Source organism: Paramisgurnus dabryanus, chromosome 8 (genome assembly GCF_030506205.2).
Source record: "Paramisgurnus dabryanus chromosome 8, PD_genome_1.1, whole genome shotgun sequence".
Lineage (NCBI taxonomy): Eukaryota > Metazoa > Chordata > Actinopteri > Cypriniformes > Cobitidae > Paramisgurnus > Paramisgurnus dabryanus.
In genome coordinates, this window is record NC_133344.1 from 32,779,498 (window position 1) to 32,800,516 (window position 21,019).

The following is a 21,019-nucleotide window of genomic DNA, read 5'->3' on the forward strand; positions in this document are numbered from 1 at the left end:
TTCTCCCACCTTTCATCCTTTTCAGGACAGAGTACAAGACCCCTCTTCTGAAAACATAGAAAAAGCAAAAGAAGGAAAGCTAAAGGTTCATCTACCCTGGTTTGGCTCACAAGAAAAAACCTATGGATCCTGACTGCCACCCAGTGACAGGGTCCTCAGAGTAGACAAGAGAGATGTGCTGCGCACCATTGGTCTTGTACCAGAGCCGGCTGGAAAGATCGATAGTCAGTGTGCAGAGCAGCTGTTTTCTGAAGTAAAGAGAAACAATTACTTCATGAATATGCTAAGACCTTCTGCACACATTTTTCTTGCTCAAAACATCCTTCACCGCCGGAATCTCACACGGAACAGAAAGAAGTTGGAACAATTCAAGAAATTCAAGAATTTGCAATACCCCCAGATGTTGTATTTAAAATTCTCAATTTTGCCTTAGGTTAACTTAAAGTATGTTCAATTTTCCATACAGAATGTGAATGTTTTTTCGGCCAGTTCACATCAAATTAAAAAATGGCCAAACAGGCCTGTATGTATTATACTCAGTTTTGTTTAATATGAAACCCAGTCACATTTTCTAAATTTCAGTGATGACCGATATTGTTTGATTTCAAGCTGGATGAAAACTTTGACTGGTTTATCTTCTCAACATGGAAACCAGGACATTGGATGGTTTGTGTAAGTCATTCTGAATCTATAGTGTTTACTTGGGATAACTTATGTCTGCATAACTTTTAGATACTATTTGATATATAAACTGCTATTGTCTTTCGGCGTATATACACTGGGGAAAATAAGTATTAGACACATCAGCATTTTTATCAGTAAGGGGATTTCTAAGTGGGCTATTGACACAAAATTTCCACCAGATGTAGCCATCAAGCCAAATATTGAATTCATACAAAGATATCAGAACATTTAAGTATACAAGTTGAGTCATAATAAATAAAGTGAAATGACACAGGGAATAAGTAAAGACATGAAGAGAACAAGGTGCAAAATGGCATAAAAGCCAGGAGATCACCTGAAATCTGTCAGTATTGAGAGAGAAACCCTGCTCCCATCAGTATTACTAATAGGTATCAGCTGATTTAGTCCTAATTGATGGCCTATAAAGGCTTCTCATTACCCAGGAGGCACACAGGAAAGACTTCATGATGGGTAAAAGCAACTCTCTCAAGTTCTTCGGAATCTTCTTGTTAAAAAGCCTTTTGATGGGAATGGTTATAGGTGCATTTCCATAATGCTGAATGTTCCTGTGAGCACTGTGGGGGCCATTATCCGGAAATGGAAAGAGCATCACTTCACAATAAATCTGCCACGATCAGGTGCTTCACGTAAGATCGCTGTCTGAGGAGTCCAAGAGTTCTTAACCATATTTTGATAAGATTGCACGTGTTTTTTTTTTTAATGTGACTTGTTCATCTGTGTTAGGATCTAACTATTTTTACAGATAATTTTTTTTTGTAAAGTGTCAATGAAAATGTATCACATAATACTCATGGCACGTTCTGGTTCTGCCTCACATTTCAGTCCTCTTGTGTTTTGTTTGATGCAGTGCCTGTTTTGTCTTTGTCATCACAGAAACACTGCACAAATCATGTCTCCTGGGCCTTGGCATGAATTTAAACAATTTCCAATGCTTTTACAATAATTTTTTTTTTTTTTTTAAGGTGTATTGACTTGCATGACAACATTAACAGGGCCTTCCACGACAACATCGAAGCAACAGCTGTGCTGTCTTTGTCCTGATGGTATAAGTTTATAAAGCTGGTGTGTTGCTTACTAGGTGTTTATCCAATATATGTATCTGAGCAAATGTATTTGTAATGTTTACCATTTCAGTATTCACTGAGCTTTCTGACAGCATGGACCTTTGATTTTACAGAGGTAAGTGAAATAAGCAATGGAAACCCCCCATATTACTAAAAGTAAACTGAGTATTTATTTTTAACTTGGCCTGACATGCCTTGCATCAGAAGGTGGTGGTGTCTGCTGCTTTTGAAAAATTTCCCCTTGAGGTTTGTTTGTTTCCTTTTTTTAATCCACAATTTCACATTTTTGCTGTGCCGTCACACTACACTGTTCATGAAGCTTCAATTACCAAATGCTTATATTTAGCGGTTTAAAATAAATGGTTTTTAAGTGTGATACATGTAATGAATTTATCTAATCTAAACAAGTGCATGTCATTAAGAACAAACTGTCTTCATGGGACTTTATATTTCAAACATTTGAAGGTCAGACGCTGAAAGAAAGCAACTCTGGAAAAAGCGGAGAGTAGAGAAAGCAGATATTACTTCACATTTTAAACCTTAACAACAGGGATTTGCTATTCTTGTTCTTACTCTCCAATGCAGAGATGATGGAAACCCTCCTGCATGTGGATAAATTGACCGAGGTATGCACAGTATAAACTCATGTCAATCTATCAGTTACCCTGTTTAATAAGTCGTATGTAAAGATACATTTTGGACTGATTGTTTGCTGCTTTAGACAGATGCCACCTGACATCCTCTGGCGGATCCTGATGGGAGTCGTCATAGATGACGGCGCTGTTGCTTTCTGTAGTCTTTCACTGACGTGCAAGGTTTTCAGGGACATTTTCAGCAGCAGGCCCAAATATAGAGAATTGTATACTATGAATAAAATACTCCGCAATGGTGTAAAATGACGAATTTGCACGTGGTTTGTCTTAAGTGGACATATCACATGACTTTAAGATGTAAAATAAATCTTTGATGTCTCCAGAGTACATATGTAAAGTTTTAGCTCAAAATACAGCATATATAATTTATAAGCATGTTAAAATTGACACTTTGTAGGTGTGAGCAAAAATGTGCTGTTTTTGGGTGTCCTTTTAAATGCAAATGAGCTGATCTCTGCACTAAATGGCAGTGCTGTGGTTGGATAGTGCAGATTAAGGGGCAGTATTATCCCCTTCTGACATCACAGGGGGAGCCACATTTGACCTATTGTTTCACATTCTTGCAGAGAATGGTTTACCAAAACAAAGTTTCTGGGTTGATTTGTTTTTACATTTTCTAACTGGGGAACAAATCATAGCACTGAAACATGAAAAAAGTCAGATGTCCCATTTAAAGCATATTAAAAACAGCACATAGAAATAAACAACAATAAAAACTTAATTTTCACCACAGTTGGATAATAATAAAACTGTCTAACACAAACTCTTCTTGAGAAATATGTCAGGTTTAGATCATTGTATTAACCATCATCATATATTATTCAGTATATAGATCAATATACTTTAGTTTTTTTAAGATAAAGCACATTTCAGTCGTAATGGAGTTTATAGACATTTTGCAGGAAATAAAATAAGGACAAAAACACAGAACTTACAAGATTGATTTATTAACTATAATACAGGTCACAGAAGGCCTTGAACTGTTTATACACCATTCCCAATGAGACTAACTACCAAGGTCTTGGCAAACAATGACATGATTTCATTTGTTGACGTAACTTCATTTATTTCATTATTTTTCATTCTGTTTTTTATTCTTTGTTCATTTTTTAATACTGAGAGTGGTAGACCGCTCTCCCGGACCTGGTCTTGAATCATGCACTACATCATTGTGGCCTTTACACCATTGACAAAAGAACTGTTAAAAAATGCTGTCTCTCATTTTTTATTATTATTAATAAAATAAAACATAAAAAGAAAAAACTTTTTTCTATCACCATTGACTATAGGGCAAAGTGTTAGACCCCCTAACATACAAATAAACAACCATTCGGAATATAGTTTTGCTCATTTCTCCGTTAACTTAACCGTCTGTCACCATTGTTGCAAAACACAATTGAAACAAAACATAAAGTGATGCAGCCAAAGAGCATTTGCCGAACCAATGTCACATTATTTTTAAACATGTTGGCAATGTTTTTGCCATTCGGTTTCTCCCCATGCCCTAGTTATTTATATTTCGCACAGTCTTTGGCTGCGAACGACACTGAAACAATACATTTGAAAATGCAGCATTCATACCAAGTACCAGGGGCTTAAAGACCGCACGGCTTTCGAGTTCCCAAAATATACCATTTTACCTGCTCTCTGAAGAAACGACAGCAAAAGATAATGTATAAGCAAGGATATGATCATCTCAGATTATGGGTATAAAGGTGTGGCTCATTAGGCAGCCAATCAGAAGTCAGACTTGATCTCTGTGGACAAGAGATCAGGACAGTTGTGGTACACTAACTAGGAGAGATGTGCACAAAAATGAAGTAAACTTGTAGTTGAATACATTCATCTTTCTATAATTTTCATAAACAAATGACTGCAATTGTTTCACAGCTGAAAAGTTTCCTCTATTCAGAAATCCTGGCTCCTGAACGACTCATCTGAGGTCAAACACAACGGTATTGAATTCAGAGAAAATTATATTTATATAAAGTTTAAGTGTTGTTGAAAATCGGCACAAACTTAATTTTATTTTCTTGCTTTTGTTAAACTGTGACTTGATATGATTGTAAGTGCATTCAGCATTTTCTCAAAAAAAAAACAAAAAAAAAACAAATACGATTAACTGTGATGTGCTATACATTCACTGTCCACCAGGTGGTAGTGTCGTACTCCTGCAACTCACAAAAGGGCAAAGCCCATGCTAGGCTAACTCGACAGCATGCACACGAGCTACCGCCTTTGCTTTCTTGTTTTCCTTCCTCTAAACCCCCTCACATCACACAACTGTCAAACATTTCAAGATGCTTTATATTTTCTTCAGATGTCTCCCAAGTACAGAAATGTAGCTGACTTAGCCTCGCCAATGGCATGAATCACTACTTATTTCAAATCCTATGGGATCAGCAACACATCCTGTTAACATTTGAATCCTTCCGTATTAAGATCTTTCCCAAATGCCATTACTTGCCATCAACTTGCATCACTTAACTTGCAAACAAACACACGCTTCAATCCCATCTAAACAGGTACAGGTAGTTTGAAACAGCATCTACTTTAGCTTAAAAACATTTTGTGCATACCTCTCCTCATGTTCATCTGAAAGCACGTGGACCACAATTCCTGACCAATTCCCAATCATCACTCACTGGTTTATACTCATTCGCAAAAAACTAATCCACAACATGACTTAGAAAAGGGGAGGGGCTTCCTATCATAACGTGTAATAACACCTCTCTACCGAGTGAATAGATACGGTACGAGTATCCGAAGTCGAAGATTGAGCAGGAAATCAAGTGAAGTGTGGAAGTGAGGACATTTTGTGAGTAGTCTTCCAGTATGTTCTGGAGGCTCATTACGAGGACAGACAATTCGGCAAAGACTTCCAATCCCAGGATGCTGTGCAAAAGCATACCACGTACATACTCCCAGCAAAACCAGATCCAGTTTGTCAAGTTCTAGCGTCTTTAAACGGTTGTCACGAGCGAAACAGGATAAATAAGGGGGAGGAATGTAGTCGTGTGGCTGCACCAGAAAATAAGCAGACGACATTTTTTCGGTTTTCGATAATAACAGTGGTCAAAAGCTACAACGAAAATGGGCTGAATATATAGGGCACCCTTAACTTTATTCCTAAGAGGCCGTGTACGGCCGTCACCCAGTTGGGAGTGTGGGGTGGGGCTCAGTTCAGAGCTCGTCCTGTTGGTCCATACACCCCACCCCACCGATCAACTCATTGGCCAATCAACGAAGAAAAGAGCTTTGGCCCGTAAACTGTCTATGTCATGTAGACCCATAACTGGCGTGCCAAAGATGAGTTTGGGGTCCACGTGTGCGAGGAGCATAAAGGGCAGAGAACCTAGAGGTTTTGCAATTCATGTAGGAGAATAATTCGAGTTGATGAAGTGTGGCAGAAGTGGCTTTGACCCCACATTTCTCAATGCCCTTTAGCTTCCACATCTAGTTAAAATCCCTGAAATCTGGTCCATTCAATTAATCTCTTTCAGTGCTCCCATTGCATTTCTCCCATCAGGTTCACAGCATGTGTTGTTCCGTAGGGGCATGGTGAGGGTGCAGCGAAGGCAACAGGTTCTGGATGGGGGATTGCGGGGTATGGGGTGGAGAATGAGACGGGGACTGTTGAATAGGACTGAAAGGTGGGATTATGGGTTGCTGAGGGGCGTAGTAGGCGGAGTAGGCAGAGCTTGGCACAGAGGTGGCAGAAGATAAGGTGGAGGTGGGGGAAGCCGGCTGTCCGTGAAGGCCGCTGGGGGTGTCGACCAAAGGTTGATTGTAGAAGAAGAAAGCACACTGGTGTATGAAGGTCTCGATGATTGTCTGATAGGTGCGGGTGGCCGTCAGAGCGTCCATGGTGGTGAAATCGGGCCGCATCAGCGTTGGCCAGAAACAGATGGACAAATTCTCGCTGGTCATCAGGTTCAAGCGGCTGTTTTGACTCACCCTGAGAGACAGAGGGAACGAGTGAGACATGATATAAACATTCGTGCGAATGAGTTTGAGGACAGGTCCGATGCTTACCTGTTCAGGTGAGAGATGACGTATTTGAAGACATCATAGTTTTCTCGAGGGAACCGGCGCAGCACGTCCTTCATGGTGTGGAAGCGCTGCTCACGGTCATTGATCTCTGCAGAAAGACGGATTGGGACACAAACTTCAAGCCTCGTGGATATTTACATGTGTCACAAATACACTAACCTCATTAGAGGCAAACACACATATGGGAGTAAATCTTAAATGCTTTGAACAAACTAGGCTTTCTCAAGCCAACATAACTTTTTCCTTATCTAGTTATCTATGTTTGTGTTGTCACGAGACACACAAAAACAATGAGATTTGATGTTATCGATGTCCCGTCATATTTAAAATGACTGATCTGGGGTCTCATTTATAAAGCGTGGGCTGGAATACGCACAAAACGGGTCTGGAAACGTGCGCACGCCAGGTCACATGCAAAGGTTGTGATGTATAAAAAACAAACTTGATGGGAGAATGGGCTTGCAGGGTGGGAACTAAGGAGGATTCATGTACGTACACTTGCATATGATCTTTGATTTATAAAGGGAACATTGCTTTGTTTTATAAGTCTTAATATTTTTTGGCGTATGCCATTTTTGGCTTTTGTGCGTACGTAGACTTTTAGTAAGGATCCTACGCACAGTTTAATAAATGAGACCCCTGATCTGTTTATTTCCATGGATATGTGGCATATCGATCGCTAAATAAGCTCAAAATATTAATAGTTTTCCATTACAAATGTATTGTTTCACTTCAGAAAACAAATATAAAGCCACCGGAGTCATACATCTTTTAGTTGGAGTGTCCACTAGAGGCAGTGGAAGTTCTGATGCGGGTATATTCAAGGTTACAAAGCAGACAATACTGAAAATTTTTGGTGTATATTATTCATGCTTGTTCGTGCTTGTGTGACTTTGGCAGATGTTTAATCTGATGTTTTTATTGTCAGGATTGATCGTATTCGACTGATCGAAGTGTGTCAAGAACTTGTTGTTTACACAAAGCATAGCGGTGACTTACAAAAGGGACCGTTACAGATGATCAAAATACATCCGTGTGTTTTTGTCGGCTGTGTTTTATTAAAATTAAACCGTAAGGACAGTGTAAGTCACTTAAGCATGCCGCGCATTTGCATGAACATGACCATAAATAAATACCAAACGACACAGTTTTTAAGTTTTTAATTTGTGTATGCTTCTGCCTTGTAACTGTTACATTTCACAAGACTTTTTTTAAGATGTGAAATAAATCTTTGGTGTCCTCAGAGTGCATATGTGAAGTTTTAGCTAAAAATACCATATAGATAATTTATTATAACATGTTAAAATTGCCACTTTGTAGGTGTGAGCAAAAATGTGGCGTTGTTTGGTGTCCTTTAAAATGCAAATGAGCTGATCTCTGCACTAAATGGCAGTGCCGTGGTTGGATAGTGCCGATTAAGGGGCGGTATTATCCCCTTCTGACATCACAAGAGAAGACCAATTTCAATGAGCTTTATTTCACATGCTTGCAGGGAATGGTTTACCACAACTAAGTTACTGGGTTGATCTTTTACCCATTTTCTAAATTAATAGAAGCCCTGGGGGCCCAATTATAGCACTTAAAGATGGAAAAAGTCGGATTTAATGTCCCCTTTAAAATCCTGTATCAAAACAGAGAAAATCCAAATGCCTCTAGTGGACATTTCATAGTAACATGTAGCAATATGTACCTGCAGCAACGTATTCAAGGTATCCAAAGGTACATATGACGAGTGAGCATTTGGATTACTTTAAAATTGTGGATGGTTGTACTTCTTAGAGGTTTGCCAGGTTGACCCCATATAACAATATAACATGACAGCATTTTAATATAAAATTATTTGTGTCATATACATCATCATCTAAATCAGGGGTCTCCAACCTTTTTGTGAGCAAGGGCTACAACAATGAATAAAACAATCTACTCAAAACTTTTTTTTTGTTTTACTTTTTGATAAATTTTTAGTATTGTTTAAAATGTTAACATGTGTAAACCAAGCCAAGCTAATATAAAAATATGTAATAAATACATTTATTAATAGAATGTGCTTTGGCAGGCACCTAACCGACTCTGTGCGGACTACCCGGTGCCAGTGGGCACCACGTTGGAGAACCCTGATCTAAGGTATAAGTTGAGTCAATATGGGGGAACTTTCATACAGTATTTCGGTAAACAATTCCTTTAAAGCGCGACATCTGCAAAGTTTTACTGACCATTTGCTTCAAAAATAAGGTTGAATATATTTAAACAGTTCTGAGCCCTATTTTGCATCGAATCTATGGAAAGTACCAAACTAACTATTTTATGACTGTGTGGGTAAAGGGATGTGTGTGTGTGTGTGTGTGTGTTACAAATGATTCACTCCAGATGAAATCTCCTAGCACTTTTGTTTTTAAAATCACTATTATTTGGCTTAAGGACCTGGCTGAGGGCCTTGAGGAAGTAATTCAGAAATATTGCATTGTGAAATGCACAAAGGAAGCCGCACACTCCACCTTAATCAATAAACAACAGGAGCAACAGTGAATAGTGTGTGTGTGTGTGTGTGTGCTACACTTCCCATCAGATTCATCAGCGATAACAGAAGAATTGTTCAATGGCAGTCACAAACACAAACAGATTCATACATCTGTATTAACTGATGGTGTGGGTGCAGTGATGTTTGTGTTGAGTCAGAATAGCTTACATCAGTCACTAACTCTCTATGAACATGTGACCACTACAGCAGATGTGTTCCTCCCAGCGGTATACACACTGACATCAGCGTTATGCATTGTGGTCCCAGATGCTCGCCAGCACAATAACAGCAGTAACTAGATTTTTACATTTTCTTAAGACATTGTGAGTAACGTTTACCATAGCAAAACTAGGTTTATGGAATATTTTCATATTTGTTTGATGTATTTACTGAACATTTAATGATTAATAATAATGTACTATAATATATGCACATCTAATAATGTTATATTATACTGTATGCTGTTTTTGAACTATAATGGGACATTAATTATTAATGGTTGCAGGCCCAATGGGAGCCTGCCAAGGAACAGGGGGCGTGTAAGTCACTTGAATGAAATCATGGTTTGAAGTGTATAAAGTAGGGAGTCAGATATGGTGAGGTTTGGGGCATCCCAGCCTTGTTGTTTGAACAATAAAGATTTGTTTTTACTGCATAAAGAGATTGATTTCCCAAAACAGGATGATGTGGTTCTCATTGCTATCTGAATAATGTTTTCTGGGGGGACATCGCTCTCTCCCTCTCTCTCTCAATGCAAGTCTATGTGGTTTGTAAAACTCTGACTGGCTAGAAGAACAAAAGCACAGCTTTTCTTAACAAGTCATGTATTTTGTGCATCATCCATGTCAAATACTTAGCAGTATTTAATACTTAAATAACACTTCAGTATAAGCTATTATTTGTTATTAATAAATGCGTAAGCTAAAATGAACTAACAATAAGCAATATAGTTTGGTAAATACTTGACGGGGTGTTCATAAGACTGACATAACACCTTCATAATCATGAGATGACACGTGTTTTTATGAAAAACTGTCATGTGCTCAATTATGTCATTTTTAATGCAAAGATGACATTGTTAGAAATGTCTTTGTTATAACAACTTGATATAAACCAATACATCATAACTTGTCATAAATCTGCCATAAACATGACAGCAGAATAATTATGAAACTACCTAGCTTTATATGTTAACATTACATTACTAATGTTAAAATTAAATGTTACATGTAATACATAAAATTAAAATTACATGTTAAAATACAACTGTATTTTAACCCTTTAACTGGTGCAACTCTTCTTGAGTGGGGGGTGGTGAAAAGGTGATGTACACCTTCAAATGTATATACAGTAACTGTGGCATTTTTATGGTCTAGAAGCTTAATTTTGGTCTTGTTTTAAAGAGGACACTTTAACGTTGTTTTACGGAAGTGTCTGGAGGTGAAAATTATTTTTTATAGCAGTTTACATTTATTTGTAATAAATAAAAATGCAATGTAGTATTATTGTTAATACATAAAATTATAAAAAAACTGAGGTTTGTTTTGGTTTGCTGCATACTCTTGTCACAAATGAATAAATTACAGGTACTGCATTATTATTACTGCTAAAAGGTTTTGAAATATGAAAACTACATTCTTAGACATTCCCAACAATATATAGCCTAGTTTGTCGTGATAGATTAACATTTACATGATAAAATATTGAAGTAAACTTAGGTGTCCCACTCACAGGACAGTGCTAGTTAAAGGGTGTAATGTCATTAAGTGTTAATACTCTGTCAAATAATTTAAAATACCTTAACAAAATGCAAAAGACACATCTAAATATTATACTTAACTTTATATATGTGCACAATACATAAAACCTGACAACTAACAGAATTTGTTCTTCCTCACACAGAGAGTTCTGACATAAAAGAAAAAATGAAAAAACAATTAATTAATTTAAATAACTGTTTTCCAGTGTTATGGACCCAACACTGCATGGCTTAACCCATTATATTACTGTTTTCATCTAATTTTAGGTAAATCGGTCTCCAAATGCAATACAATAAAATGTTATCAATTTTAATTATTATTGGATGATTGATTTTGTTTGTTAAACACATGGAGGAAACTTAAAAAAAAAAACTAATGAACTGAAGAATATTCATGACGCTGTTATAAAACTATTTGACAGAGTATTAACACTTAATGACATTAAAATGACAAACTAAATTTGTATCACTGTTAAAAAGTGGTCAGTTATGATGTATTGGTTAATGTCAAGTTGTCATAAAGACATCTTAAACAATGTTATATTTGCATTAAAAATGTAATAACTGAAGAAATGAAACTTAATGACATTTGTCATAAATGTGCATAAAATCTCCTACATGTTCATGACACATGTCGTGTCATGATTATAAAGATGTTGTGTTAGTCTTATGAACACCCCTTCAAGTAAAGTGCTACCTATATAGTTTTTATAATTTATTACTCTTTGTTAATGTTAGTTAATACCAATACAGTTATTTGTGCTAATTCATTGTACCTTACACATTAACTAACTAACGTATAATAAATGCTGTATCGGTATTATTTAATGCATTAATTAATGTTACCAAATACAAGGGTAACCATACCATTAATGTTTGCCTTTGTGAACAACATTAACATCTCGTAACACCAGGAAGCCACGGTGTTCCTAAAAGCCACCAAGACTTTGTTGATTTCGAGACTGAATGTGCAAACATCTATTCAATCAAAATAAACAACAGCTGCCTTTACCAGTCAGAAAGTGCACTAGCCTAACTATCCCATTGAGATGTCTAATAGACGGCAGACCAACAAACAAAGCACTAGAATATTAAGGTGCTAAACTGGTGCTTTCTGCGTTTGCAGGGACTAAAACAAAACAAGCCTGCTGGGCTGTTGCCATGGTGTCCGGAGACGGGCCAACCAGAGCAAAGCCCCGCCCACCACCTGCAGTGAGTGACACGGCAGTCAGGTGACTTGCCGTCTGTCCCGTCTGTAATCTCTTACTGTCAGATGGGCTTTTGAAATGTTTTTGCTTCGGATGCGACATCATTGGGTTGAAAGGAAAAAGGAATTATTTAGAGACCAGGCAACTTTGTCCTAAATGCTGGATTGATAAGCAATCCCATACCAGCATAACAACATGCTAAAAACACATTCAAAACCCTTGAATTTGCTGCATTTAAGTTCCTGCATTTAAAAAGACACAAGAACAGACAGCAAAGACTGAAATTTCACAGCCCATTGTCTCCAATTATGTCGCTATTTATTCACTGAATTCACACCAGCTACCTATTAATACATTTTATGGCCACCAGGACAGCAATGAGAAAGAAGGATTTAATTGATTATATAAAATTTCAATTCAAATGACATGAAACATCGACTGGATCATCTTGAATCATTTGACCAATCAAAGTCGCTCTTTCGTGATTGCAGGTTTAATTGTACCACGCATGCTTTTCTGCTAAATCAGGCCTGCAGCTCGTGAAACTCCAGCATCATAGTGCCCGAGAGAGGTTGCGTATATCAGAAGACAGTCTGGAGCGTGGGACTAACAACAATCTTAGGCTTAAGGCTCATCGACTGTGCAGTGCTCGCTTGGAGCCATGCCCAGATCAGACAATGCTGAACTTCACACTGAGACACTGGGAGTGTGTATTAAAGTATACGAATGGAGTCTGCACAACAGAGAAACACTGCAGAAATCCAATCCAAGGTAGATCATTTTTAAACTTGGTGGTTTATCTCTTGTTTTTCTTTCTTTCTTTCTAAGTCAAACCTCAGGAGGTCCACCGAAGCAGATCACAGAGTGAACCTCTGTGGACTGCAGCTTTCTGTATTAGTATCTCTCCACAATCCCCGCAACCTACCATATTGCTTTTCTGCCAGTAAACATCAGCCATGTATTCTTGTATCTGTGTTATTGATTGTGCAGGTCCTTATCTACTTTCTCTTTCTGGCTGGTACTTACTGAAGGCCTCGACCATCTCCACCTGCATGCTGTAGGGTACCAGGGGATCAGGCAGCTCCGAGAAGAAACTCTTCATGGCTCCAGCCACTGTGTTCACAGACAAATCCTTCTCGATCAGGTCAATGTTTTGGTCTATCACAGAATAAAAGAGACACGTGGGTTAGTTTCTAGTGGAAAGCAGTTCAAGATTTGAACCCAAGGTAAAACAATAGCATGCAAAAATAAGCTATCAAGATCACAGTGTGTGTACCAACCAAGGTATTTGAAACCAAACTTTGTGGACTCGAAATATCTCTGTAAATAATTTGTGTAGCCAGATGAATTGCCTGAAAACTGATTTTTTTTATCATCGGCATGGATGAATAAATCACTTGGGTTCATGAAGAAAATCCTTTTAAAAGCATGGGTGCCCCAAATTAAAAGTTGGGTGAATAGCAACAAGAAGTTTGAAATAAATAAATATATATATACATACATACATACATTTTTGTTTAACGCTAAATAAATACCCTTTCCATTTACAAAAATGTACCCTTACGAATGGTTTATTATATATGGCCCTGGACCACAAAACCAGTCGTAAGGGTACATTTTTGTAAATTGAGATTTATACATCATCCGAAAGCTAAATAAATACACTTTCCATTGATATATTGTTTGTTAGGATAAGACTTATATTTGGAATACAACAATTTGAAAAGAAGGAACTTGAAAGTGAAAAAAAAAAAATCGAAATATTGAGAAAATTGCATCTAAAGGTACAATGAAGTCTTAATACAGCAACACATATTATTGAAACGGTTTGTTTTAGTGCTGTTTTTCTGCTGTTGTACTGACCTTGTTTACTGAGTGGGGGAATTTAAATGAGAAATCCCCAAGGAACATGTAGCAAAGCAAAAGTTTGTAGACCAGTTTCTGGCTAATTTTTAATCAGAATTGTGCTGCGCCAACTCAAAAATGAACTTTTAATAAATATTCATTAGGAAATTTACAAAATAACATTGTGGAACATGATCTTTATATAATATACTTTTGATTGTTGCCATAAAAGTTAATAATTTTGACTCATGCAATGTCTTTTTGGCTTTTTCTACAAATATACCCAGGCAACTGGTTTTGTGGCCCAGGGTCACATATAGTATTTGTTTTATTCAATATCCACCAAATTTAACTGTATGGATTGTACCTTTTAAGTCTGTTTTGATGCTAAGCTACACTGTAAAATGTGAAAAATTAAAAAATTACTTCAATTGGTAACACCTAAAAAAAAAACTTATATATGTTTAAGTGAAAAACACTTTAAGTGAAAATTTTAAGTTGCAAAAACTAACATTTTTAAGTAAAAAATTTAATTGATCCAAATGTGCACTTTTTATAGTTTACTGTACATGCAGCTAACTAAGCATTCTATGAACCCAAAAATGTTCATTTAGTTTCACCAATTTTCTGTTTCTCTCTCATTTACCGTACTTTCCGGACTATTAGACGCACCGGAGTATAAGCCGCATCATTCAAAAAATGCGTCATTAAGACAAAATAACATATATAAGTCACAGTGGACTATACGTCGCATTTATTAAGAAAATTATTTCACAAAATCCAAGCCGAAGAACAGACATTTAATCTCAAAGGCAAGTTATTCACATAAAAATAGCAGACAGAACAGCAGGCTGAATAGATGTCTGTACGTAAAGTAATATTATCAGTTATTTAAACGATAAACCATAGCATACAGAACTTACCTGGAAGGTTGAATTGGCTAAATTAACCCAACAAGCCAACTAGCGTGAAGTTTGCATACTCGTCATTCTACATTATAGAATCTATTGAATTACATAAATACAGAAGCAGCATATGGCGGACTCTTGCAGCTGTAGACGGTAATGTTGTCTCTTGCCTCATAAATGTCAAAACTATTTCATACTGACTTACAAGGCGCACCTGACTGTAAGACGCAGCACCAGCCAAGATATGAAAAAAGCGGCTTATAGAAAAAATACGGTACTGTAATAATAATGTTGTCATATTAGCCTCAAACTGGCATAGTTTTCTTTATATCGGTACTGGTATCAGCTATTAAATAGTGTTTTCCATGTATTTATTTATTTGTGGCGCGCTGCCACAGAATCAACACTGGCCACCACAAATAGATTTTTATGATTACTATTTACATTTATATTTTAATATTTAAAACGGCTTCATTCATTGTTGCGAACACTCAGCGGCACCTCTCTCGTGTGTGCTGCGTGCGGCACCTTGACAGTGCCTCTCTCACATGACACCGAGTGAAAAAATGGCGGTGTTTTCCATGTGCGTTTCTCCATTTACTTGCCTTTTCACGTAAACATCAACAGATGTTCCTGACAGAGAAGACAGCTGATCGAGTTTATCATGACTTATCGAAAGGTTAGCAGTGTTTTCCCACACACCGGTTCTTTGTGTGCGAGCTCTCTCCCTCCTACTTTATATGGTGCGGTATGCACACGTGTTCTGTAGTTGTAACGGCAACAGTGTATTCTCTAATATATTTTTAATTTGCACCGACTGTCTGCGCTATAATGTTACGCGATCTCCAATAATACCATCACTCGCATGTATAATTAAAAGAGCTCATTATTCATAACACAAGACGATGAGAAGAGCAACAGTAAAGCTCTTAAATGCATGAGACAAACAGTAAATGAGGCCAAAATCACCTCGTATATCAGCTCTTCGTATATCAGTATGGTGATTTTGTCAGACGTCACGTTTATAAATCAGAATTTTAGCAGCAGTCAAAGTAACAGCCGTTTGTATTAAACACAAGGTGTGATTGGGTCGTGTTTAGTCACCATTTTACATTCTTTATGTCTGACAACAGAACAGATAATATGTGAAAATAGCATTCAGTTGTGTTAAAATACAATATAACAAACAATGACAGTCAGATCAGACAGAGAGTAGAAAAACGACATGACGACGTCACAAATATGCTAATTTGGATGTAACGTCATCAGCGCCACAGTCTCTTAAAATTCTGTGGGACACATTTATGAAATGACTCATATCGATGACTAAAAATAACGCTGGGTTTATTTCAAGCCAGCATTGGGTCAAACAGGGATAAACTAAGCCATTTTTTACAGACCATAGACTGTGAAAAATATGGAAGTAGGGTCCGTGACGTCACACAGGTTTGTGAAGAGCTTTTTTGAAGCTACCCTCCCCTCACACTTGTCATAAAGGGCAAAATTCGCTATATAGACCAAAAACACTTTTTGTACCAAGCTGTAAACATATTTTCTGCTGTAAAGTTGGGCATTTTAACATGGGGGTCTATGGGAATTGACTCCCTTTTTGGAGTCAGCCTCTAGTGGGCAGTCGATGAATTGCAGTTTAAGTCACTTCCGTATTAGCTTCATCAGAGAGACCGGAAGGTTGCCTCTCAGTTTTGACACAACAATGGGTAAAAACAACTGAGCAATGGTTTTTGTGAAGCGATGTAACAATATTTTGCCATACACACTTTAATACATGTCGCAAAGGTGATATTATGCACAGCTCTTTCAAGTACTATGGCTGTTTGATCATTAGAAAGTCTAAAATCATTGAGTTTGAGTTGTTGAAAACATGCATTTGGCAACACTCATCAAACATAATCATTATAAATATTCTTTATTATCATGAAAATACCTGAAAAGGTTTGAAGAACAGCAATATTAAAGCAACACTATGTCGTTTTTTACCTTTAAATAATGTCTCTAAAATTATTTCAGTGATAGAACAACTTTTAACTGGACAAATTGTAATGTTGCTGCAACCTAAGCAGCCTCCTAGCTGCTACAAGCACACTCTGAAAGTGGCGGTGGAGGGTAGAGCACACAGCCCCGCCCCTCCCCCTGCCTGCAGAAGAGTGTCTGATACCAGGCACTGTTGCACTTTTCAACCACATGGGGGAGCTGTAAGTCATTTTTACATGAAAACTACATAGTGTTGCTTTAATATGCTTATACATTTCCTGGAGCTGCGTGTATGGTTCTTCTTCTGCGGCCCATGTTGAGATTCTGCACGAGAGAGCCCTCTGGCTTTTGGATGTAGCAGCATTTCACGTAATTAATTGAGAAGCATAGCAAGCAGAATCGCATGATGTATTGTTACTATTTCAGTTAAAAATAACCCAGCTTTTTTCTTTTTTTGAGTATACAGGTTTGGAAAATTTTCAACCATTCCTTTATGTATGTAGCAGAACTTCTTGTTTGCACTACATTGTTCAAACATTCGAGAATGCACCACTACAGTAAGTATCTGACCCAAAATCATTACAGTCAGTCAGCTTATCCCTACAGGGAGTGATACTAAAAGCACAAGCCTTGTTTTATTTAACTAACCCCTTTGTGACTGTTTCATTTTAATCTGTCTGCTGATCTAGTGAAATGTGAATCTAATTGAAGAATGCATGCTTAGCGTGCGACCGGTGCCCTACATGAACTTGGTGCATGGGAGACGGCAAAAGGTTGCGAGACATAAATAATTAAAGAGCTAATAAATAGCATTAAACTATTTTAATCTCAGGTTTGCCCATCTGATTAAGAGACAGCGAGAGAGATAAAACTATAAAACATTTCCTTTTATTATCCTTTAAAGGTTATCCATATCAGACATGCATTCCACAGTCATGAGTGTACTGCTACTTTATTTTGCTGACCTCAGATCAGTTACTATATTCGCCTAATTCCACCTTATCAGCAATCGATACTGCCTATGTGGAAAAACACCCATCTTTTGAATTTCCGCATCAGTTTGCACTGCATTTGGCCCAGGGTGCCGGTGAGCACATACCAGCGCCGTCATTTTCACAGTAATTGTATCGTCACCTGCCCGCATGCGGTTCTGATCGATCCGACACAGGCCTTCACTTCCTATTAGCTCGTGGCGATCCGAACCTGGGCCTGATGGAGCGCGTGCTCTCGTGGTTCATTACCCAAAGCAATCTGCTGGTAATTAACTGACCTTCTCTTCCTGCACAAACACTCAATACTTCCTTTAAACAGATTTCAGCACAAAATAAGCAAGCAAAAACACATTCTGTTGCCTCAGTATGGAGGCAATAATTAACAATATTGAAGCCGAACAACGACTGATTTAAAATGGTCACCGTTTAATGTCCAACATCAATGTTTCAATTGTGAAATACAGACAAAACGTCACAACAGGGGTGGTGCCTTACATTGCGGGGATTGGGCCATTACCCTGTCAATTTAGTCGTGCCAGCCCATCACGTTCACAACATGTCTATAAATTTGCATAACAGATAAACTAATTTGATTTAGCCAATGTTCCAAAATGAAAGCAACTAATAATAACAAAAAGCTGAACAACCGTTAGTAGTAATAAATATAGAAAGATAAAAATGCCTGAGTGTATTATTCTGCTCGCTTAAAACCATAACTAGGCGAGACCTCATATTGACTTGGTTTTAACCTTTTTAACCTAAGCTACTATAGAAAAAATATGGTTTTGCTAATGGTTACTACAAAAAAACACTATGTGAACAATACATAGATCCTGGACACTGCATACTGAACAAAAAATAATTATTTCCTTATTGCAGATGTCCACCACCTGTCACTGCTGTATAGTGTCTGATATTACGCTTTCATAACAGCCCTTTGCGGACAGGATCAATATCTATAGATCAGGCCAGGCTAATTGAGCTTATCTGCTCTACAGTCTGCGCATTGATGGAAACGTGATCCATACGAAGAAGAACAGCAGTCATTTCTTTGAAGACAGTGAGGTCAGCCGGGTTCGATTCACTGCAGCCCTGCCTTACTCAAACTTTTCCCTAAGGCAAATATGAGTAACAGAGTTATACGTGTACTGCTGTCTTTAGATTGTGCTACAACAACAGCAGTGTAATACGAGAGCGTGTAAGTTCACGGGGTACGGGCGAGCGAAGAACAGGGTGGATGCCAAGGAAAGCAGGCTGGTGTATATGATCTGGTTATTGTCTTTAAAGGGATAGTTCGCACAAATATGAAAATTATCTTGTGTTTTTACAAACCTGTATTAATTTCTTTGTTCTGATGAAAACAAAGGAAGATATTTTGAGGAATGTTTGTAACATACCCATCAGAAGCCCCATTGACTTCCATAGTAGGCTATTCTTTGGAAGTCAATGGGGCTTCTGATCAGTTTTGGTCTAATATCTTCCTTTGTGTTCATCAGAACAAAGAAATGTATACAGGTTTGTAGCAACATGAGAGTAAGTAAATAACGACAGAATTTTCATTTTTTTGTGAACTATCCCTTTAAAGGGGACAGAGAAGAACATTTTTTTTGACCTTGTCTTTGTTGAATATTGGTAGTCTACCCGCATTCACGAACATACAAAAAGTGCTAAACATGCTAAACATCTCAGTCTCATAGAAATTCCTCTTTTAGAAATGTCAGCCAGAAAACGCCCCAATCTGAAAAACTAATGCTTATGACATCACAGGCATCGCACTGCACCTCCACTTTAAAATAATTGGCTACATTTTTTGAGTGGCAGCAAAGTCAGCCAATCAGTAATGAGATTGCAAGTTAAGCCAGTAGGGGGAGCCAAATAGGTGCAAAACCACTTGTTTAAAATCCCACACCCTAATAGAGCTATCTGAGAGAGGTTTTTAGGAAGCTTCTAAGGCATTACAGACCAAAACAAAAACAGTTTTGTCTACATGTGACATCACAGAACAAGGATAAATACCCCGTTCAATCATTCTATGTCACCTTTAATATTCCTTGCTTTTGTCAGGTTAGTAATGCACTAGAAAGACGGAATGTTAAAGTACTAGCTCACTTATGTCATGCCATCACACGTCTCGTGAAAAAACATGCAAGAAGCAATGAGATTTGAAGTTACTGATGTGCCACCATATTTAAATTAAGCACTCGATCTGCTTGTTTACACTTCAATTTCAGTAAATAAGCTCAAAATATAAATAGTTTTCTCATACAAACATACGTTTTTGCTTCAGAAGCCATCTTTTTACCCACCGGAGTCATTTGGGTTACTTTAATGATGGATGTTTTCTGGAGCTTTACAGTTTTGGCTCCCATATAAGAAAATAAAATGATGACATTTTAATATTAAATAATGTTTTCCTGTTAAAGATTCACATACATCTGAGGTGGCATAAGGGTTAGTGAGTCGTGACCCCGAAACTGCCGGACAGGAGGAAAAAATTAGCTTTATAATATATTATTTTATTGCTTATAATTAGGGCTGTCAAAAGATTAATCGTGATTAATAGCATACAAAATAAAAGTTTTTTTTTTAATAATTAATGTGTGTACACTGTGTGTACATATTATTATTAATAATATATATATTTATATGTTTGTATTTAAGACAGATTTACATGTATATTTTTTATATTTTGATGTATTGTATATTATAAACATAAATAAAAATATACCTAAATAATATTATACATAATATACACACAGTACACACACACATATATATCATGCAAACACAAACATTTATTTTATAAGAGATTAATCGCGATTAATCTTTTGACAGCCCTACTTATAATATAATTATATAGGTAAATAAATAAGTCAAGTCATGTCACATTTACTTTCTATAGGGTCTTTTTACAATGTTTCATTGCTTCAAAGTAGCATTACGAGAAAGACAAGGAAAAAAATAGTGGGGAATTTATTACATATTTAGTATATATAATATTAATTGCACATTTTATTGTACTTATAAAAAGATTATAATCAAATGAAAATGTATATATTTCTCTTCGACTATCAAACATGTAGTCATTTTAAAAGAAAAATAACAGGCGTCAAATTAAATTAGTCTTGCATGAAAATGGTCATAAAAAATGATAGAAAATGAATACACTTATATACAAAAAAAAAGGAGCAAATATTTTCCATTTCTTTCATACCACCTCGCAAAAGGATTAACATTGTAAATAGGTGAAAGACATAAATACAACCTGAATGATAAACACAGAAAGGTACTATATACAGTAATGAGTGAAAAATGAAGGTAG

The 21,019-nt window shown here is 37.0% G+C and overlaps 1 protein-coding gene across 2 annotated transcripts in view; it reads right to left on the bottom strand.

Annotated features, from left to right (window-relative positions):
- Positions 1 to 3,349: 3,349 nt before the first annotated feature.
- The window catches only part of arhgap35a (Rho GTPase activating protein 35a), a 92,667-nt gene continuing 74,997 nt past the window's right edge, over positions 3,350 to 21,019 (bottom strand). For both annotated transcript variants that reach the window (XM_065281581.2, XM_065281580.2), the window contains exons 5-7: positions 12,987 to 13,118; positions 6,458 to 6,563; positions 3,350 to 6,380 (exon numbers count right to left, since the gene is read on the bottom strand). In XM_065281581.2, coding sequence (XP_065137653.1) covers positions 5,954 to 6,380; positions 6,458 to 6,563; positions 12,987 to 13,118 — 665 coding nt within the window. In that variant the 3' untranslated portion in view covers positions 3,350 to 5,953. The remainder of the gene's footprint in view (positions 6,381 to 6,457; positions 6,564 to 12,986; positions 13,119 to 21,019) is intronic.